The following is a 23,976-nucleotide window of genomic DNA, read 5'->3' as shown; positions in this document are numbered from 1 at the left end:
CATTTCGACAAGTGTGTTCTTGTCGTCCTCTTGTCGTCTCCTGAGGACGACCAGAACACACTTGTCGAAACGTTGAGATTGGGTGGTCCTTTTCAGGACCAACATGTGCCAAAGAAAGATACATGGTGTACCGTGAAACCTACTACACAACACTGCTGATGAATCACATACTGTGTGAAGAAATGTACACAGTTTTAAGTGTGTAAAATGAAGCACTTGACATGAACATTGTGCTTATAAGTGCATTTAGAATGATGTACAATGAATGTACTGAATACAGTAGCTTTGGTAAAAAAAATTACAACAATTTCATGATTTTACTATTGGATCTAACCATTTACCATGTTTATGTGGGCGGCAATGTAATAATAGATATGGTAGGTATATTGCCAACCAATCAAGTATGTCTTTGTGTAGTCTCATGTCTGCGGTTAGCTACACTTGTGCCACTTAAAGCTTGCCTCCAATCACAAATCATGATTTCATTCAACCAGTGTACTCCCAGTCATTAAAGTTTGGATGGTCATTTAAATAATACACTGCATCAGGCAAAGATCTATGGAGAGAGACAGAGCTTTATTTCACTTAACATTCAAAGAAAGGGTTGAACAATTGATAACAAATCTAGATAATCTTATACTAGAACAATGATAATGATAGTGATGTTGTTATTGTTATGGGTTTGGCTGATCTACACCTCTAACGAACCCCTTCCCCCTTCCCAGGAAATTCCAGGTAGGTAAATCCATGAACCCTGACCAGATAACAACCAGAGATGCCCATTTATACACGTGCAGCTCTTCAGGGGTCCGTTTATCTTAAAATTATACATTTCGTTCTCTTCTCATTCATTTCTCACATAGGACTATGTCTACTTTCATCTAAAGTAAAAAAAGATTTATGATTCTGATTTAAAAAAAATTAGGTCCTCTATTTTGAAATTTACTGTCATCAACCTATGTTTTATACTCGATACACATAAAAAGTATTATACATGTATGTGTACATTGAATCATGTAAAAAAAATCAACCTGGAGAGATAAACTGTTTGTTCATTTAGATCATGTATCACTCATTCTCTTGGTATTCTTGTGTCACTGTAGGATTGTTAATGAGCTGTTTTCAAATGAGCTAATGCTAGTCCATTTGTCTGTAGATAGATTTACCATATTTAGTATATCAGTATTTTAAGGGAGTTTTACAGGTTATTCTTTTGAGCTTGTTTTTCTTCAGTATAAATTTCCAAATTGTTAATATAGATATTTATTATTTCATTCAAAATTAAACTATTGAATCAAGTTTAAGACATGATAGACCAACAATTTCTGTCGGGATAGTGATGCAATTTCTCTTCAAACATGTAATGCAAATTTATTAGTAGAAATTGAATCATCAAATGAGTGATCATCTATTGAAAATTTATTTGTTATGATATAGTTCATGCTTTTTAATTTTTATTATTTTGTGTGATTGAGATGATCTGAATACTTTGTACCTTTTTCCTCTTTTCTTGTACATCTCTTTCTGTTCTGATAGACATTAAAAACGGGTCAGTTCAGGGCACACGTAATGCAGGTGAAAAGAATTACTTCATAGTTTCATCTCTGTCAACAAGTTTTATTTAGTTTTTATTGCTTTATATTTTTCCATGGCTTCTGTTATATTTATTTCACCAGTGAATGTTTTTTATTCATGTTTCTTTATTGTCCATCACTTGCATTTTGCATCTAGGCGATTGGATTTTACACGGGCATGGTAAACATTTTGACATTTCACTGGCACTGTGTTTTTATGTTAACATCATCTCACCCTCCCCTCCTTTTCATCGGCTTGCCCCCCCCCCCACCTTCTCCCCATCTTTTAGTAACCCCAGCTCCTTGATTGGTTTCTATTACCGATTGCATCCCCCCTCCCCCATTTCAGTCACTTGATCATCTAACTTTTTAACATTGTGATTGTTTTAGATTTGCTATAGCTGTTCTTATGTTTGATGTGAACATTTGAAGTGATGTTGAATAACTCTTGCCTGATGCAGCCTCCCCCCTCCCCCTGAAAGATAGATTAGAAAATGTATTTTTTCAAGTCATTTGATATTATGTTATTAATTCAGTGAACTTAGTCTTGATTAGTGTTAAAGATCTAGAGAGTTTTGATATTGTCCCATGCATCATTTAAATGTTGAAATTAAAAATATTATATAAAATAAAATCATATCTTTCATAATTCTACTAACAATACTTTACTTTTGATGTTTGCGTAACAGTGGATCGTGTAAAGTTGGTCAAATCCTGCAATGTAAGATGAGCTGTAGTTTAGAGCAATTAGCTTTTGTTAATCCCCTAAATGTGACTACTACCATTCCAATTCATTACTAGATTATATGGATGTATATACCCTGAAACAGTTATGATGGATTTGAAATGAAAATGTATTGAAGGATTAATTTTGCAATGCACATAATGACCCAGTGCACACTGGCTACCACACTTTTATGAATGTTAGATTATAATTCACTTTATTGACCCTGTACCAAAACTCCAGCCAGGCTTCAATAAGAAGTACCAAGGGATGGATCCAGTATTTCATAAATGGGGAGGGGGGGTATGAGAAGCCTAGAAAATTCTTTGATGTTGAAACTTTTTGGGGGAAAGGTGTCACTGTCACACACAAAAAGAAAGTTATTACTAGAAAAAAATTCATATAGGTCAATACCTGTTGAAAAATCTAACAAGCAATATAAGAAAAATGAATAAATGGGAAAACATGTAAAATGATGTATGAGGGAAAACAGCATTCTTTTCTATATCATATTAAGATATATCAAGACCTGGGTGTATTTGCCAAAGTCTGTACTTGTCCAATTTTTTTTTCTCTTAACTCATTTCTTTATTAAGATAAGATTAGAAGAAGTTTTTTTTATAACTTCTGTTATGAGCACATTCAGGATGGTGCCATATTGATGGTTATAAATCAGTGCAATGGTGTATATTTACTGGAACAAGACTGCTTGAACATTCCTATTTCACTGCACACATTATTGACATATAAACATTCACTTTTACCTTCTTACAACTCCTCAGAACTTTGCCATGAATTTTTGACTGCTTTGCTTGAGTAGCATGTATCTGATATTAAAAAAGGATTGAGTGCATACATTAATTATGTACATGAGTGTGATAAATTAACAGAGAGAAACAACACTACTTATGTATTTTCCTGATGTCTCCAAGGTTCTTATTCAATGTTTAATGATTGTTTCTAACCTTGAAATGGGGTAGGGTTTAGATTAAAGCATTTTGCACAACACATATTCATCATTTACCATTGTATGTTCATGTTCTTCCAAAATTATTATTAAGCCACCCTCACTTTACAGTAGGACTTCAAGCATCCACAAACATTATTATTATTATTATTCCAAAAAAAATTGAATGTATGGGATAGCCCCCACTCACACATTCTCTCATGTCTTTTCTGCTGTTCCAATTTTACTATTTCTTAAATAGAAATGGTAGAAAAAAAATCAGAGATTCAGTTGCATTAATATACTCCAGTTTTTATCAGAGTGTGAATAGAAGTTTGCAGTTTTTCCTAATTACTTTGTTGTGTGTGTTTTCCCGATAGAACCTGTTACCACATTAGATACCCTAAGTGTATCATTCATTGTCCTGAAAATAGTTTATCCTTTAGAATTTCATTATTGCTCCAATTGTGGTAAATGTTGTTCAGAGTTGAGCTGTGTTCCTAGTTTTGTTAAAATAACAGTATTCAATCTGTATTCAAAATTATGAATAAATTACAACCATGGAGGTTCTTACCTCAAGTGATGTTCGTGCAGGCTCCACTCCACTTCACTACCGCTACACTACGATACACCTACCCGAACCTCAAGGTCCAAAACATCACATGCGCACGTACGAGGCTCTGAGCTCGGACCCTTTGGCATGCGCATGCAATGTTTTTAAATCAGCAGCAAATTATTTATACGTGTGAGGAACCTGATGTTGGCTTTAAATCACCAATTTTGAGGCTAACCGGAGGATGAATATGGAGTGAAAATTAGGATAAAAAATAAAGAATTCAGTTTCTTATTCTTTTTAAGCTAGCTTTTTTGTAGGATTTTTACAATAAATATGCATTTTTTCCAACCTTTGCCACTCTGAGTATCAGAGCGAGTTTTGGACCTTGATGTTTGGGTAGCAAGGTGTAGCGTAGTGTTGCGGTAGTGAAGTGGAGTGGAGTGGAGCCTGCACAAACATCACTTGAGGTAGGAGGTTCTGTGACCCAGTGGTAATGTGGCTGACTAGTCAAGAGTTCAATTCCAAGCCAGATCTCCTTGAGAAAGGCATTTATATGAACTGCTCTTGTCTTATACAGTTGATAATAAAAAATGCTTTAGGCATCATTGTTACCAATGTTAGCACATACTTTTTTAATACAATTTCTAAGAGTTTTCCCTTACACCTGCTACACTAGGCAATGATCCCAATGAAATTCTTCACTTTGAAATCTTAATGGAAACTGTTTAAGGACTGATTGTAACTGAGAAAGAAAAAATGGTTGACCAAATTGGTTGTTCATAATTATTGGAATTTGTACAAAGTTCACAAAAGAAACAAAGTACACATTGTAAGCAACAAAGTTAATCAAATTGATGGGATTAGCCAAATGAAAGTTATGGACAACTTTATGGGTGACTGGTGACCTATTTTTTGTGCAAATCAGCCAATCAGATTCTCAATCTGTTTGTTCCCATCAGAAAAAGTAAAAATCTTATCTTCGGGGATTAAAATACTATTTGGTAACAAGCATCTGAATGTATATTTTTTTATCTAATAATAGCAATCCAATTCCAATAACTTTGTAACCAGGAAACAATTTTTTTTTTTGCTTTATAACAAGAACAGGTTACTAGTCAGGTATAAAACAGTTATGTAAACTCACATTAACTTTATGAAACACCCATGGAAAGATTTGTATGTCCAAAGCATGAGTCATAAATAAGGTATATAAGCCTTATTGCTATGGCAACATCCACCATGCTGGAAACAATTCTTCATCTTTTTGCTGAACTCTGTAGAAAAATCCAGTGGATAAATGTGTTTTTTTATTAAAGATAATATAAATTGCGTAACAGGACCTTTACAGTCTGAACCTGTACAATGCATTCATTTATTAAATGCACTTGTAATTAAAGCATCTTGACAACTTTGTAATTTTATCTCCTCTTACCGCTTTTTCTCTCTACTTATTGCTCTTTCAATTTTGATAATTAATATGATTCTTATTCTTCACATCTCTCCCTTTTTCATTATTCTTTCATGTCCCATCTGTAAAAAAATTTCTCTGTCAAAATTTCAATGTAATACAGAGGTGAGATGTGTTATAATGCAAATCTAGAATTTAAAACTACAAATCATCAAAATCTTTTAAATCCAATATCATTATTTCTAAGAATCTTTGATTTATTGATAACATTAACCCTTCTAGTTTAGATTTTTGGTTAATGATATGTTGAAAGAAAATTATATGCTTAAAAACAATAGTATTAAATGTCATCATATCATCTTTTTCAATTATTTCATAATAGAAAATGATGGTATCTTACATGACTATTGGCTACTTTGAAAAAAATGTTCACTAATAAATTTCATTAGCTACCCATGTATTCATTGGTATTACAGTGGGTATGCATGCTAATTTGATTTTTAAGTACTATGGCTATAGGTATATCTGCTATAGGTATATCTGAAAAGGGTTTCAGATTCTGTGCTTATCAACCTTATTGTATTTCGATCTCTTATTCATTTGGAATGTAACTTAATTTATTTTTCTCTATTTATTTTCAGCTTACCACACCAAGGTTTCCTGTTGTCATCAAGATAGGGCATGCACATGCAGGAATGGGCAAGGTATTTTACCTGAATTTTATTTACGCTCTATCAGTATTGTCAGTTATTCTGTCAGTCTAAAATCAGGTTTTTACAGGCTATTTATGTTAGGTAGATGTATTTTCCAAGTAAGTTCAAAGTTATGGTGAGAGAGAGGGTAGGAGGTATAAAGGGATAGAATAAGGGTAATTCATGGAGAAACTACAAATGGCTGGGAAGAAATTATATGTTGACAATAGGCAGTTCACCCTCAAGTGTATTTTGGGGGGGCTTAAAAAAGTCCCTGCAATATTTTGTGCCATAAGGTATGAATAGAAGTAGAAAAGATAGACCCTTATTAGTTTCCCTCTTATTTTGAGGGCAAGGATGTGATGTAAAGAGAGGGCAGGGAGGGGGTGAGGCTGGAATAGAAGATCTGGTAACAGACAGGAAGATCAATATCAGATTTATATTGGTGCATACAATATCATATACATAGAGTGTTCTAATTATTCATTAAAACACATATTTTGGTCTGCATCAATAGCCTATGCAGTATCAGAGCGTATCCCTAAAAAGGACCGAAATCTGACGAATACCCCATAGGCTCCTGTACAAATTTGCTATTGAATATGAGAGCATAATCAACAGTTTAATGCTCGTGCACGTATGCGTGAAATATACAATGCGTACAACAATGAAAGCAATGAGATGCACAGCGTAGAGCACAATTACGCTTGATGACGTCATAATGAGCAACATGCAAGTCGCATATGTCGACGACCAAAATTGATCCTATGAAGTAATGATGGCATAATGTGATAAGTGATCTATGACTTCTTCAATCAAAATGCTCCCTCTTTTTTGGGGGGAGGTGGAATAGATTATAATAATTATATTGGATGGCTTTATTTCATGAAATACCAGAAATATTCCACTCGTTAGGGCCAATATTCCACTCATCTGCGATTTATGGAATATTTTCTTGAACTCTTGGAACATTTCAGGTATTCCATTCTGAGCCATCCAATATAATATAAATATCAACTAATTTATCTTATAATGAAATGGGGAGAAGAGGGGATGGGGCTAAATTGAAAGAAGTTAAAGCAAGAAGTGGGGATGAGAAAGTGAGGTGGATTTCTTCCAGAGTGCTTTTGAGATCAGTTGAGGGTTTCCTTTGGATGACTCTGAGGGATTAATATTGTCACCTCCAATCCCCATGATGGATTAAATAGGGGGTTGACAGTAAGACACTTAAACAAATTTATCTCTTGGATCTGGGTTTTTTGTGACTAGTAATTACAATAGCATTGAATCAGTGTTATTCATACTATTAATGTTTTTAAAGACACATCAGAGAAAATGACCCTTTTATTCGTTTTACAGTTGCACTCCTTTCCTTGTAAATTCTTAAACTATGTTCTAATTTCCAAATGACACCCAGCTCCTCTGTAAAACATCAAATGTTAGATCATACCTTTTGCTTCACCTCACTGACTAAGAATAACTTCATGATACTGAGTTGTGAAACTTGAATGTCAAACTGTTACCATGGCAACTCTCCCGCAGTACCAAATCCATGATAAATTCTGATCAGAACCAATTTCCTGGGTGGGTTTGAAGTAGTTATTGAATGTGACATAACAGCAGCAGCATCTTCAATATTGTAGATGATAAGTTTAAACAATATAACTTTAGGTGATCATTAGTCCATGATTATGGCCCATTTTATTCCAGGGTAAAGGCATCATTAAGTTCTTTGGCAGGTCGAAGTAGTTGAACCAGGGGAACATTTCATAAAGCTGTCTGTCACTGATTTGGACTGACAACTGTTATAAGCTACTATAATCATCATATCTTATTGGTTGAGAACAAATTGTTGACTGGAAAGTGACTGAAATTGTGACAAGACAATCCTTGAAGTGCTCCAGGGCCATCCTCTTCCCTTCCTCCTTCAGATTTAAACTGGGTTTCTTTTTATTACATTGGATGGAAAGAGGGCTGTGTGATTTTTTTAGAGAGAGTTTAATGATCACCTTACCCTTCTATCCTCATCATAATCATGACATATTCTTATTACCATTTTGTGGATTTTTTTCAATGGTCGGCAAGTAGGCATAGTAATGTTGTTTTTGTTATTACCACTACAGCAGTGCTTCAAAATTAGATGTTGATGATGATGTATTTTTATTTCTTTATGTATCTCAGGTTAAGGTAGATAATCATCAAGACTTCCAAGACATTGGCAGCGTCATCGCCATCACCAACTGTTATGCTACAACAGAATCATTCCTCGATGCTCAGTATGACATCAGAGTGCAGAAAATTGGCAATACTTACAAAGCTTTCAAGTAAGTCTGGTTTGCAATTAAATTGATTATTGCCTAGCTATTGTTTTTTATGCATTCAGATGATACTCAACAACCCAATGATTGCCCCCCCCCCCATGCATGCACACAAAAAAAATAGATTATAGGGGAGCCGATTGATAACTGTTCATCCCTCCTTTTTGTGCTCTTTTGAATTTCCAATGGGTTGAAACAACCTACAGAAATATTCATCCTGCACTTGTTCATGTTAGTTGTTTCATATATTTTATTAATTGTTAAATATGTCAATCCTTTGACACTACAGAAATACTTGCATGAGGATGTATTTGTGATTGAGCATATAATATATTTATAACACCTTGCAACAAAGTTCTCAAATAGCATGTGACATACCAGTAGATGAAAACAAATTTTAAGCAATTAGACTTTCCTGTGCATCATTTAAAAAGCCTTCTAATGGACATGATTTTAGGAAAAGCAAGGGAAGGTTAGCCAGAATAAACAAGGTCATCCTTGGGTGAAGAATGTCCGATCTTGTAATTTGGGGATAAGCCATTTTCCGGTTCTTTATTCAGATTATTTTCAAGGTTTCTGCTTATTCAAATTAAAGATTGTTCGTCTTGTCAACAACACTTTCCTCTATACAAATGGATATTTCATTTACATATGAGACATCAGAATTATATTGATCGCAATCTGATATTGATATTGAAACATACATACATCAGGTTTACAGCATTGAACTAGTCCATCATTTGTAAATCTTCACCCATACATGAACATACAACATATCACAACAATTATGCAATTATCTCTCCAGAAAATCTCCACCCACTTGCTAAAGCTAGACCTTTCCCCCACCCCACGCAGGAAAGAAAGTGTAGATTGCGTGCTGGGAGCGATTCAATAATAAGCAAACAGGAAAGAGAGTTAAGAGATTGGCCAAATGAAGGATGACACTGTTTGTATCTACTCACTAAATTTCATTTGCTCCTTACCTATGTGTCATCTATTGATCTTTACATGTAATGGAAAAGGTGATGTTAAGTCCCCTTGGGAGATATCTCAATTGAAAAGAGAATTGTACAAGTCAACTCTCATCGCATTTGTGGTAATTAAATCTAATTATACTGTGTCGTATTAACTAAGTTTCCAAGATAAGTATTTTTTCCTACACATAGCACTTAAGACTTCCATGACCTCCGTTTCATCTTTTTTTCTTCCAAGTAAGATGCAAATATCAGTAAAAATCAGGATCATAAAACAAGGTATAGGTAAAGAGGACTGTGTTATCAGCAACGTTCTTAAAGTGGAACGCTAGAAAGTTGTAAAAACTGGACAGCATAAAATAACAATGTAAAAGATATTACAAACATATGTTGAGATTTTGAATGTTTTAAAAACTTTGGAATCATATTGATATCAAATAAAAGAATTTAAAAAATAAGAAACAAAAAATAACTTGTCATATTTATCAAGGTATTTCTATAAAGATACTTGAAATGGTATGATTGTATGCATTGTAGTTTTAAAAGACCAATGTAATAAAAACCTTGGGGAGAATGTTTGTATAATTAAATTCTGACTCAACGATATCTGCAAATAGGTTCTTGTGACAGATTTATTGAACATCTCAACTCAAAAATATATAGCTTAGTTGCCTAAAATAGTTTTAGATATTATTTTCATGATGAATTTTCACCAAGTATTTATTCTTGAGAAACATTGTTAAGAACTGTCCTAGTCATTGATTATTTCTACAAGATCCCCACACCTACATGACTTAAATTCAACTACAATCTGAATTAGTGAAAAAAATTAATGTATATTACAAGGTTCGTGTCGTTATATATAATTGTCTATTTGTGTAGGCCAACAGGGTCTGATTTAATAGACTAAATGCTTCTTTGCATTTTCTCCCCATAAGAACAGGAATGAGGGGGACTTGAAGGGAAAAGTTTGGCAACCCAAGGCAGTCATTGATGCGGTTTAGTAGTAAATTGCAGGAACTTATTCAAGTTTGTGGTCATGGTCGAGAAACAAAAATAAAAACAGTTTGTTTTCTGAGGAGAAGTCAGATGGTTACACCACTTGACTGTAGTAGGTTGTTCAGGATAAACATTTAATAATGAGCAACTAATTATTTTTTGCTTATTCTTGAGTGTGAGTGCATGTTTTCTTTAGAAGCATTATCTGTAATAATGGTAATAATCAATTTCTAAAAAATATAACAATTTTTTATGATTGTTAAAAAAAATTATCCAGAAATAAACATCGTTTTTGTTGAGGGGGTTATAAAAGTACCGGTAGTATCTATCTTTTGTAAGAATTTCATAATGACCACCATTTGCTGTCTTAAAGGAGTAGTTCACCCTGATGAAAGTTTATTGTAAAAATAGCCAAAAAATGTAAAAGAATATTGGTGAAGGTTCAAAGAAAATCCATCAAGGATTTTTGTCTCGCCCACCAGAGGTGAAGGCGAGACTTAAGGATCCAAATGTCGTCCGTCGTCCGTCCGTCACAAACCTGTAATGACACATAACTCCACAACTGTAAGTCGCTTTTCAACCAAACTTGGATGGTAGATGGACTTGGGGGATCTGCATGTTATGCTGCAGTCGGAGGTCACATGGTAAGGTGAAAGGTCATTTTCAGGTCAACGTTAAAGTTTACATGCAAGACTCTCTTATGACACCTAACTCCGCAACCGTGTGTCGCTTTTCAATAAAACTTGGATGGTAGATGGACTTGGGGGACCTGCATGTTGTGCTGCAGTCTGAGGTCACATGGTAAGGTCAAAGGTCATTTTCAGGTCAACGTTTAAGTTTACATGCAGGACACCTAACTCTGCAACCGTAAGTCGCTTTTCAACCATACTTGGACGGAAGATGGACTTGGGGGACCTGCATCTTATGCTGCAGTCGGAGGTCACATGGTAAGGTCAAAGGTCATTTTCAGGTCAACGTTAAATTTTACATGCAGGACACCTAACTCCGCAACCGTAAGTCGCTTTTCAACCAAACTTGGATGGTAGATGTACTTGGGGGATCTGCATGTTATGCTGCAGTCGGAGGTCACATGGTAAGGTCAAAGGTCATTTTCAGGTCAACGTTAAAGTTTACATGCAAGACTCTCTTATGACACCGAACTCCACAACCATAAGTCGCATTTCAACCAAACTTGGATGGTAGATGGATTTAGGGGACCCGCATGTTATGCTACAGTGGGAGGTCACATGATAAGGTCAAAGGTCATTTTCAGGTCAACGTTAAAGTTTACATGCAAGACTCTTTTATGACACCTAACTCCGCAACCATAAGTCACTTTTCAACCAAACTTGGATGGTAGATGGACTTCGGGGACGTGCATGTTATGCTGCAGTCGGAGGTTACATGGTTGGGTCAAAGGTAATTTTCAGTCAACGATAAAGTTTACATGCAAGACTATTTTATGACACCTAACTCCGCAACCGCAAGTTACTTTTCAACAAAACTTGGATGGTAGATGTACTTTGGCGACCTGCATGTTATGCTGCAGTCGGAGATCACATGGAAAGGTCAAAGGTCATTTTCAGGTCAACATTAAAGTTTATGTGCAAGGCTCTTATGAAAAGTGTTATTCCATCCCTGTCATTTCACAATGAAGTTTCAATGTAATTTTCTTTCGTGCCCTCGCAAATCACGATATTTCTGGTAATTTTTCATAAGTGGGCGAGACACAAAATTGCTTTTGCCATGTTAATTATTATTATTTTTTTTTATTTGTGACATCATATGTGAGCAGCTTCCCCATGTATTGTATACTAAGAAATGAATGAAATGTTCTTTTCTCCAAAACTTGAAAAAGGTTTTATTGTACCTTCAGTATGTGAACAGATAAATTATTTCACAATCGCTCCTGAACGAAAAAAAAATAGAAATTCATGCATTTTATATTACATACTGATTATAACATAGGGGGCAGCTGCTCATATATGACATCACAGATTAGAAATTTAAAATTCTGATAATATTCCTAATTTTTGATGGATTTTTCTTCAAACTTACACAAATATGTGTAATTACCTTTTCTGGCATTTTTTACAACAAACTCATAGTTTGCTTGTTTGTTTAATTTTTCACCATACATAACAAAAATAATTGACAGAATATATTGTTACATTGATAATGATACATTGTAGGAACTAAGCATAAACAAAATATATTTGAAGTTCAGAGTTCTTTAAATAGCATCATAGGTAAATAATTTGTTTTAACTAAAACATAGCTTGAAATAAGCATTTGTGAAATATTAAAAACGAAGATTAAATTAAAAAAAAAATAAATAATGCCCCTATACCATGGTAAGACATAGACATCATTTGCATGTTGAATAATAAAAATCATTGTTGACCAAAATTATGAAAAGTACTTGAAAAGACATTTAAAGTATTTTGACAGAAATAATTCCTTCATATTCCTCTTAGATTATAAAATATTAGACAAATTTTCACATACGTGGTATAAAGGTAGCAAATTCCAAATGTTAGGTCCGACATGTCATATAAATTTATGGGCTAAGGCACTCCTCAGAGTGAACAATGAAAATCAAATTAATGTCTAGTCGGATAGCTATGATAGTCAGGGTGAGCTTTCCCTTTAATGTATGATATTGTAATTTTGCTTAGTATGTTATATTTTACATTTAGTTTATGTAAGATCTTGGTCATTTCAGCTGTAATGCTCTGATCAAAGGTTTTAATTATTCTTTAATCTTCGATAAGTCTCAAATCTTAGTCATTTTTTTTATACTGACTAGTAATGTTTATTAATAATTATACCATCAACAAACCTATACAAGATAATATCAATACATGTAATATAAATCATATAAATTTTCCATTACATTTGGACAATGTGGTAGTATGTTACTTTATATACTATTACTGATTTCACATACAGACTGCATGTTTTATATCATCCAGATTATCATGCCTTTTTTCCAAGAAAACCCAAACATCCCATGATAGAACAAATGGTATGATATGTGACATGTTCGGTTGAGGTTTTGTGAGTCAAGCTCTTCTCTGAGAAAAGCAACTGTGATTAATTATGAACTAACACTACCCCCACCCCATCCCCACTATTCTGTATTTCGTCAGGGGTATGTCCCAGGCATGTTCCCCAAAGGCACAAAGATGAGCTAATGACACAGTGTCATTTTGCTCCAGTCTACACTCAAGAATTTGCTCAATTTAATAAATTCATGACCTGTAAAGAATGGCTGCAATGTAATTGATACTTAAGAAAATAAAAGTAAGATCAATCTTGGAAAAGACACTATATATTCAATATCTTTTGCACAGCAAAATTTTCAATAAAAGCAAGTGTTCACTTTCATTGCAGAAAAGAAATTTATAATGCTATCATAAAAGACTAGCAACCAAAGCTCTGACAGGTCTTCTTTTTCCCCAGGGGCAAGAATATTTGTAGCTGGCTATGCTGGAAACTCTTAATTTCATCCAAAGTTTTTATGACAATAGAGACTAAACATAAAAAAGAATATTCCATGAATTGTGTAAAGGGGTCTGTTTGAAACTGCCCTGGAAGTAAGGTTTGTCATCTGTTATTGTCTAAAAAAGTATTAACAATTGTTTTGAGTTTGTGTTCTGTCAGGTTTGAATTAGGTCTCATTGTCACATGATATGGTGGTGATGACTAGTCTCATTTATCATACCCTATTAAACAAAATATGCGCAATAAGATATCTTGTACTTGCAGATTTGAATAAGATCATGTAAACATTTTCTTAGGCAATTTTTGTTTCCTGATTATGCAAAAAAAACTTCAACAACAAAAACCTTTGGCAAAAAATGCATCTGTACCAGACCACAATATAATTTGAATTTGAAAATGTCAAAATTTCACCCCACATGTTACATGTTCAGTCTCATAAATATAATGAATATTCTGACTATAATGTCTACCATTACCAGCTGTGTGTGAAATATATTACAAGGTTCAACTTCCAATATGAAACCAGATTCTTTTTTTTAACAAAATGGTGTGAAATGTTATCGATAGTGTTTAGTTTTCAAATTGATAAGAGTCTGTCCCTCTAATAAAAACCTCCTTCCATCAGATTAGATGAACAAGTAGATAGTGCCTAAACATAAAGACTAGATCCTGTTTTCTGGTTAGTATCAGGGTTGTATGGGGGTCATTGTAGGTTCATTCTCCAGGTCCGCTGCTACCTTAACAGATCTTAAGAATATAAAGATTTAAAAGGGTTAAAACCAGGGTAGGTAGAAATCATGTTAAATATGGTAGAGTTTAAGATTAATGACTAGATTCACCATATATGTCATATCTTATAACTTATTGTTTTGGCAGAGCCCCCCCCCCCCTCCCCTCTCTCTCTCTCTCTCTCTCTCTCTACATATATCTCTTCTCATTCACACTCTCTTTTTCTCCTTCATTAATTTCCAATCAAACCTTTCACACATGCTTATTAGTTAATACCAAGATATAAATGTCTTTTCTAATCTCGACTCATCTAAATGATCTTTAAAACATTTCTTGATCCTATGAATTGATAAGTTGAGAGACCCATGTTGCCTGCAGCTTTAAAGCACAAACCTGCTTGATATACCAACTTGGAATGTTGTAATAATGTTAATGTACTTCAACATGTTAATATCTTCATCAGATTAGAGAACCTCTTTGAAGACACACAAAACCTACTGATCTTTCTTTTTTGTTATAGTCTGAAAAAAGTCAAAATTTTGTTTTTTACAAGAATATAGTTCAAGTCAATGAGGAATAGTTCCTCGGGAGTTTCCCTGTTACTTAAGGGACACATAGGACATTGTGGGTAGTAATGGGTGCTGACTGATACCAATCTACAGGTGTATAGAGCTACATAGGTTTACCCCTTCTAATTCAATTAGGAAAGTTCTCTCATCACCTTTTCCAGTCTTTCTCTCTCTATCTTGAAAAAAAGTTATAATCTCTCTGCACTTTACTGGGTTTTATGAAGTTTTTTTTTTCTTGTTAGAGTTGAATGATTACTGCAATGTAAACAAACTTATTATTAAGGGATATTTATTTTTAAGTATTTTTCAGGGCATTTCATTATTTTTTGCACATGATTATGTATTTGGAACTTATCTTGAATTTTGTAACACACTATAAATTATTTGAATCTACTTCACTAAGTTGCTGATTAGTTGTTGCTTTTATATGAGAAACCTTGATCTCCATATAGACGTAGATCAAGCCAAGGTATTCAAACATGCTCTTATAAGGACAAGTCCATCCCAACAAAAAATTGATTTGAATATAAATAGAAAATCGAACAAACATAAAAAAAATCTGTAAAAATTGAAAAATTGGATAATTCAAACGATAACAAAACAAAAGAAACTGTGAGTGAGGGACATTAATGACTCTCATTTACATGTCACTGAGTTGTGCATATAATTGTTTTGTAAAATGTCACAACTTTTTTATTTTTCATCCAATTGTGATGAAATTTTCAGCATTATGCTTATTGGATGTTCCTCTATTGATTCAGATCAACATTCTTCTGGGGTGATCTTTACCTTATGGCATATTACATGACACCAGACATGTTTCAGTTAATGTAAGTTTTTAGTTTTAGGAGACAAGTTCCATGCCTACCCCTGGATTTAGTTGTATGTTGGTTGTCTTTTACAAGATGACTGGCTTGTGAGATGTTCTGGAATTCCCAGGGCATTTGAAATGATAAAATTGGCACTGATCTGGGGAGAAAAATATCTCTATTCTACCTCAATCATGGCACACTTGAAATGTAGCTATATTGCTATGGTAACAATGAAAACATCAATTCAGAGAAGTGCTCTCAACTTTTTCTCCCTCTCTTATCTTTTTCAATCCATTTTTTTATTTAGTCCTAAATTTCTTGATTTTTCCTATGTCACAACAAGAATGGGTTAAGCCCTAAATTTCTATCTAGTGTTTTTTTTCTTCTTTTCGTGTATCTAGTTATCATATATGTCCTTATCTTCTATTAAATACTTCAAATGATTCACTTTATTTCACCAGGTTCTGCGACAATATACAATCATATTGCATACAAAGAAAAGCAGAGACTGAATAGTGTTTTGAAATTGAATGTTTTTATTTTCATTGTATTGTTTTCAGGAGGACTTCAATTTCTGGGAACTGGAAGGCAAACACAGGCTCTGCTGTAGTAGAGGAGATTCCAATGAATGATAGGTAAGATTCTAGTTCCATCAAAACATATTTTGAGGTTATGAATTTTAATTTTCATCAATTCAATGTTTAATGTACTGCTTGGTACAGGATCAAACATTTTTTTAAAAGTATGTAACAAAGAAATAGATTTTTAATGAACAACTTATCAGTTTATGCACAGCTTCTTTCCCTTCTATATGAGATGTCCCAATCATAATTGGGGACATCTCATGTAAAAGGGGCTAGATTGACTTGAATTTGCAAGGATTAAATGTTGCTTTGTCAGAGGATTTGTATCGCACAATTTGGGGTTGGTTGCTAAAAAAACTAAGTAGTGGTCTATTGATGGGATATCTATTCCCATATTCTTAATTGTAGATCTCTATTTTTTTATTGATGTGACTTGATATCTAGGGGTTAAAGAAGATTCTCTAAGTCCCAGGGGTAATGTTATGAGGCATAAACTAGGACAGGTGCTTTGTATGATAGAGGTCAAGTATGACTCACAGACAGACACTGGACAAGGGGCAGAGTAATGGAGGAGGGGTGGGTGAAATTGACCTTCACAGAGAGGCCCTACTTTGTATCTAATTTCTATTGAGATTTATTTTTACTCATAATAAGTGCAGTCTGGCTAGCTAAGTCAACATATGTCAATAATTATTCACCACTTTTCTTATTTCCATTAACTGTTCTTTTGGATGTAAGTAACAAAACAATAGTTGATTATGACTTATTGCCAAACAAAACAATGTAAATTGGATTTTTAGCTTCATCATATAGGATCTTAAAGGTCAAGTCCACCTCAGAAAAATGTTGATTTGAATCAATAGAGAAAAATCAGACAAGCACAATGCTGAAGATTTCATCAAAATCGGATGTAAAATAAGAAAGTTATGACATTTCAAAGTTTCGCTTATTTTCAACAAAATAGTTATATGAACAAGCCAGTTAAATCCAAATGAGAGAGTCGATGATGTCACTCACTCACTATTTCTTTTGTTTTTTATTGTTTGAATTATACAATATTTCAATTTTTACGAATTTGACGATTAGGACCTCCTTGCCTGAAGCACAAAATGTTAAAATAATAGAATTCCACATGTTCAGGGAGGAATGAAACTTCATTTCTTATGACAATGATGAGAAAATCAAAATATTTCATATTTCATATAATAAAATACAAAAGAAATAGTGAGTGAGTGATGTCATCAACTCTCTCATTTGGATGTAACTGGCTCGTTCATATAACTATTTTGTTGAAATTAAGCGAAACTTTAAAATAACGTAACTTTCTTATTTTACATCCGATTTTGATGAAATTTTCAGTGTTATGCTTGTTGAATTTTTCTCTTTTTATTCAAATCAAGTTTTTGTTGGGGTGGACTTGTCCTTTAACTGCAACTACCCTTTTACAGTACCATCATGATTAATAACAAAAGCTTGAGAATTTATCAGAATTCTCAAATAGGAACACTGTACATTCAGAATAGCATTGAATAAAGAAGTTAAAGTGATTCTCCTTGGTCCTTGATACACGTTGAGTTTCAGGCCACCTCCGATGGTGGCTTTGAAGCTGCTGTCATGCCTGCAATGTGGGTGGCGCTACTTCAAGATCCACCTGATGCACATAAGCCTCCTTCACGTTCCCTATTCATGTGATAGGAGTCGCTAGACTTTTCATTTCAACATTTTACATTTTTCATTACCTATATCTATTGTTCGCCATTTCTGGTTCAGTAGTCAAGCCGGCTTGAGTCTACTTTGGATGATACATCTACCAATATGCAGGACTGACAGCAACTTCAAACCACATCCTAAAGTGGACTTAGCCATAGCTGACAGCTTTCAAAAATAAGTCGTAGCTGCTTCTGACGCTGGCTTCAATCCACTGTCAGCATATGTGTATTCACCATCCTTAGATAGTTATCATGGAGGGCTTCATAAACACCTTGGACCTTACTAGCTCCATGGTAATACCATGGTTTTGTAGCTGAATTCCATGGTAACACAGAAGGCCTGACTGATATTGTTGGTATCTTATTTTGATGCTTTATTGCCAAGGCAGTAGCTAGGAGTCATGATGGGATGGATGCAAAGTAAAATTAGTTTTTGTTATTGAAGAAAATTCATGTGAGCTCTAATTTGAAAGTGGATTAACCAATTTAGCTTACTTTCACAAGAATATCTGTTTGCATTTAAAAATGAGACTGTCTTCCTTCATAGAGTGATCACAGTCATTCTTGAAGATTGTTGATGTCTGACACGAACAAATTCATTGTGTTCAATTGTGATCTTATGTCACATGATCTGTTAGTGATGATGTTATCACCAGCCAAAGCTAGTTTACTGTCCCAAATATAGCCCATGTCAGTAGACATCCTAATTTACACTTGGGTTAGTCATATAGACAAGCCAGTTTCTCTGCACTGATTCTTTTGTTTTTAGTTTTGTGCATCAATGGAATGAAATGCAAGACAAGTCTTAATTTATGCCCACGGGGCTTTAAGTATTTTAACAAATTGAGAGTTTAAAAATGCACTCTCTGGTGAAACTATTAGTGCAACCAGACAAGGAGGTGAAAGTAATGTCAAAAAGAAATACAGAAAAATCTTTAAGTTGAAAGAGAAAAGAACAGAAAAAGGTGGAAAGGGGGAGAGGTGAGACAGAATAAAGTGAAGAAGAAGCCTGCAAAAGAAAAAAAAAGTCAAGAGAAAAAGGGAAAAAACAACTTCTACAATGGGAATAAAAGAAAAAAGGGAGGATAAAAATAACAAATGACCAAAAAAGGTTAGAAAAAAAGAGATAACAATGAATGAAAAATAGAAGAAATGGAGAGAGAAAGAAGGGGAAAACTAAAGAAATATGTGTACATACTAATTGTATATAATTCTAGATGAATTCTAGATGTTTTGGAAATTTGGTTTGCTCTTGGTCCAGCAGACTAAAAAGGCCAAGTAAAGTGCAATAATTTCATTGTAAAATAGACCAGTTCGTAGTTACTTCATGGACAATTTTGGTCAAATGACCCTTCATTTCTTTCATTATGATAGGCAGATTTCAAAGCAAGATATTACGTAAGCATGCCTTACATAGCAGGATGAATAAATTGAATAGACCAGGTGACCAGAATCGCACACCAATGAACACTTTTATGAAAGTATGTTGCATTCCTACATTGCATGCACATCATAGCATGTTGCACAAAGTACTTGGCAAACTGTGCGTTCATGGACGCATTGTTGTTGTTTTTGGATGTAAATGAAACACACAATTCAAAAGAATAAATGAATAATCAAGACATCTAAGTTGGTGCTTATCTCATTAGATTTTAAACCACCATATCATTTTAGTACAAATGACCTTCCTCTGATCATGTGCAAAATCTTTAGATCATGCCCAGATAGGAACTACGAACTGGCTTATTCATGGAAACATATCAACTCACAAAACACCTTCATACTCTCAAATATATGATGTTATTTGAATGTTTCTCCATTAATTTTGTTAAAGCGATGTAAACTTTTTTACTTTTAAGCTATAAATTAATTCATAGATTTTATACAGCTTGTGAATGATTATCACTGCAGAAAAAGCACTTCAAAGAATCAAATTCTTAGTATAGTTTTGAGCATTTGCTGCCTTATTGAAATAGAGCTAATGAGCTCAAACATCTATCTCCCCTTCATTCTTTCATTCTCTCCTTCCTTCATTCCCAGGTACTTGTCAACACCTCATTGGCTTAGTGCCAAGGGGAATCATCCAGGTTCCTTACTGATTTCCTGTACAGTAGAGAATCATCTAGTTAAACTTACAATACATGAAAGAGGGCAGAAATTGGCAGGTGCCTGGGCATTTTTTTGTTGGCAATTCACCAATAGCCACCACTACAACTACTCTTCATTTGTTCAGTATTATATCAGCAATTATAAACTAGTGACATATCTTTGCTTCTTTCTCTTTTTTGCTTGCCTCGTCTTCTTTTGTTAAACTCCTTTGCAGATATGAAGAACATAACACCATTCTCACTCTCTCTCCAATTACCCATTTCTCCCTTTGTCTGTTTTGTCTTTTCAGAACTAACCAACCATGCAATTAACAATCTATACATTATCTAGTCTTTATGATGGGATATGATTGGCCAGTCATCTAAACTATATTTGAAATTTAGCAATTAATTGATAGACTTTTTACTTTGAAGAGAATCCAAGCCTAGCTGTCCACATCCTGCCACAGAGGGCAGTATTACAAATCAGACATGAATGCTGTGCGTGTTTGTCTGGAGTTCTCTGATATAAGGATGTTTGGAAGCATTATTATGGTATTACTTCAGTTTGCATGAAAATTCTGATGCTTGAATGTGATTCCTGTGCCAGGCAATTCTGAAATGTCATCTGATAATTTGGGGGTTCACATGAGTTGAGCAATCAAAGCATTGCTCACCAAGTCAATTTGATTGAGGCAAATGTATGTAAAGATCACTCAAGATTAACAACTTTTCCACAAATGTTTACATTGAGTGATTGCAACTCATTATTTTATTTACTTATATTATTTTTTGGTGTACTCAGATTCAAGTTATGGATAGATGAAGCTGCAAACCTGTTTGGAGGAATGGATATTGTCACAGTGGAAGCTATACATACTAAAGATGGCAAGGATTTCATCATTGAGGTGAGTACATGATGATGTGATGGTCATGATGGCAGTGATGGGCTGGAGAAGAATGCTATTGAAAAAACAAATGAAGAAGAGTAAGATGCATGAGGAGGGAAATGAGACAAGGAGGATGAGGAGACTGAGAAGAAGGGGAGGAGGAGAAAGAGAAGGAGGGAAGAAGAAACAGATGACAATGAAGAAAGTCTTTAAAAGAATTATACATTAATGTTCTCTTGTTCTACATCTGCAGGTGAATGATTCTTCCATGTCTCTAATGGGTGAAAAACAAGAAGAGGATAGAAAAGCAATAGCAGATCTAGTCATTCAAAAAATGCATGCTGTTATCATCAAAAACACCATCAGGTCAGTTTTTTACTTTCATATCGTATCTTCACATTACAAGATACATATACATGAGTCCCTGATCATATGAATATACGTCTTGCGTAAAGTCCCTGCCAGCCAGGATATTTTTCTTATTAGATAATACTGGATGGCCTGTGAGTGGGATATATTGGACGAGTCGCCAGACTAGCTTGATATTGTTCGGTTCCATAATTAAATGTACATCCAACACTATGGTCCATATTCAGAAGTCGGATTTAATTTAAACTCAGGTTTAGAGTTGTGGTTTAAGTATAAATAGCCAATAGTGTCATACATCTATTACAGTATGATTTTGTATCAGCTCATTTTTCTTTCAAATCATTCTTAAATGTTTCGGAAGGATGAATAAGTTGGCTTTCTTCACCATGATGAGTTAGAAAAGAGCACAATAATCATAAGAGATATACAATGTAAGTAAACAATTATGACATGTTTGCTTTCCATAATTTTAGCAGACCATCGTCTAAGGTAAACTTGACTTCAGAATACGCACCTACATGTATGTGTATGAGTGTAATTAGGTAAACCATAGGGACATGCAAATTATGATTTTTTTTTTTTCTCATGATAAAAACAATACCCAAAAATATACATTAAGCTAGAAAGGCATAATAATTAAATCAATAATGCAGTGAACAGGTATATGAATTTGAAATTATAAATTTATTGATCATGTTATGACACTAAAGGTAGTTTTGTTTTGTAGGATAAAAGAGCACAGTTGATTTCATGCCTTTCTCTACGGCAAAAGCAGCATAGCTGGGGATTGAACCACGGACATCCATGTGTCTAGTCAGGCACCATACACCACTTGGCCGCAGCCATTTGTAAAATCATGTAAAGTTTAACTTTTCTCTGAAGTTTTCAAACTGAAATGAATGGTAGAATTGTCTAGACATGATTTCACAGGACATCAGAGCTACCAAGTCTCACGCATTATGCGTGAGACTCAAGCATTTTGGACTCTTGTTCATCCCCTCAAATCTCTGTCTCACGCAATTATCACAGCCCATCTCCATATACTTTGTACATAATGTCTGTGATCTCACTCAGATTCACAGAAAATCTCACGCACAGCTGGTCTTTGAACTTGGCATCTCTGGGACATATTTTGTACAATATTAAAACAAAATACTATATTAACTACATAAATCATCTTGAAATTCTGCATGCTTAAATCACTCATGAAATACAAAATAATTTTCTATTCATCTCTCTGTCTTTGTCTGTCCATCTCTTATTCTCGCTTTCTCTTTATCCCCTTCCCTTCTGCCACAGTACAAAAGCAAGTTCTTCATCACTGCTAAGCACCAGTCCAGCCCCAAGTACTTCTCGCTCCGCACCTCACTCCCCCTCAGCTACCTCCCCACAGACCACACCCTTCAGGGCTTCTAACAACCATACCCCAAACAGCGTCAAGTCCTTGGGTGCCCCCAGTACGACATCAACCTCCAATGCCACAGCGGGAGGTTCTCAGGCATCTTTATCAGCCAAGATGACACCAACAGAAGACGAAGATACCTTCAAGAACCTTAAGAAAACTTTTGCAAGCATCTTTGGCGATTTGTGATAACTTATTTTATTTCACTGCAGAGCATATTGTTAGGCTGAGTTTGAATGTCTTTTTGATTGTCCAAATGGTTTTCTGTCAATTTCTTTTTATATGTTGCAAATCAATAGGGGAATACTCATCTAGCAGAGTAAATTTTCTTTTGACTTCAGCATGTGATGTTTAAATAAAGCTTATGTAACTAGCTAGTGTAAGCCTGAATAACATACACCAAGAAATGAAACAGTTCAGTCAGTCTACTTAAGTTTACCATCAAGTCAAATACCGGACAATGTCTAATTTGTTGGATGTCAAGATTTCTTTCGTCCCAAGTGATTCAAATTTGGCAGATTCACCAGTAGTTGAATCTTATATGGATACTTATCAATTCATAGAAAATATGCAGACTACTAATTAATGGCTCTAAGTCTGAATGTGAATAATAATAATAATAATCCCCTTTTATATAGCGCTTAATCCATCGGAACGACGTTTCTAAGCGCTTTACAGATATATTATTACCCCGGTCATCGGATTCAATCAGTCATTCCTGCACACAATGTGTGCACATCCTCCACTCCCAGGAGAGTATTCCAGTCAGTCGCCTGTGAGGCGCACACAATACTGGACAAGCTACAATGACTTTCACATCCTACCGGGTACCCATTAAGCACCTGGGTCGAGAGTGGCAAAGTGTGGATTAACGCCTTGCCAAAGGACGCCAGACCGCGGTGGGATTCGAACACACGACCCTCTGTTTACAAGGCGAGAGTCAGAACCACTACACCACGGCTCCTCCAATGAAGTTGACTTAACACAAATCTCTATTTGAATAGATTAATTGTAGATTTACTTGATAGATGACCGTTGGTGTGAACCTGTTGTCACTTCTAAGGACTAGAATTCAATGGCTGCCTTGTATAACCATTGCACTGAATCTACCATATTCAAACATTCAG

The 23,976-nt window shown here is 34.6% G+C and overlaps 1 protein-coding gene across 2 annotated transcripts; it reads left to right on the top strand.

Annotated features, from left to right (window-relative positions):
• The first annotated feature begins 1,513 nt into the window (after window positions 1-1,513).
• On the top strand, window positions 1,514-23,454 carry LOC121410432 (synapsin-like). 2 transcript variants are annotated; one of them, XM_041602521.1, is made up of 7 exons: window positions 1,514-1,575; window positions 5,850-5,912; window positions 8,082-8,224; window positions 16,369-16,443; window positions 20,994-21,096; window positions 21,332-21,444; window positions 22,747-23,454. In XM_041602521.1, the coding sequence occupies exons 1-7, from the start codon at window positions 1,570-1,572 to the stop codon at window positions 23,036-23,038; spliced, it is 795 nt and encodes a 264-aa protein (XP_041458455.1). In that variant the 5' UTR covers window positions 1,514-1,569; the 3' UTR covers window positions 23,039-23,454. The 2 variants fall into 2 exon arrangements, with proteins under 2 accessions (XP_041458455.1, XP_041458456.1); XM_041602522.1 differs by lacking the exon at window positions 1,514-1,575 and adding an exon at window positions 1,714-1,755.
• The last annotated feature ends 522 nt before the right edge of the window (window positions 23,455-23,976 follow it).

Source organism: Lytechinus variegatus, chromosome 3, assembly GCF_018143015.1.
Source record: "Lytechinus variegatus isolate NC3 chromosome 3, Lvar_3.0, whole genome shotgun sequence".
In the NCBI taxonomy this organism is placed as follows: domain Eukaryota; kingdom Metazoa; phylum Echinodermata; class Echinoidea; order Temnopleuroida; family Toxopneustidae; genus Lytechinus; species Lytechinus variegatus.
The sequence above is the reverse complement of the archived record's forward strand: the minus strand, read 5'-3'. Positions and strand labels throughout refer to the sequence as shown.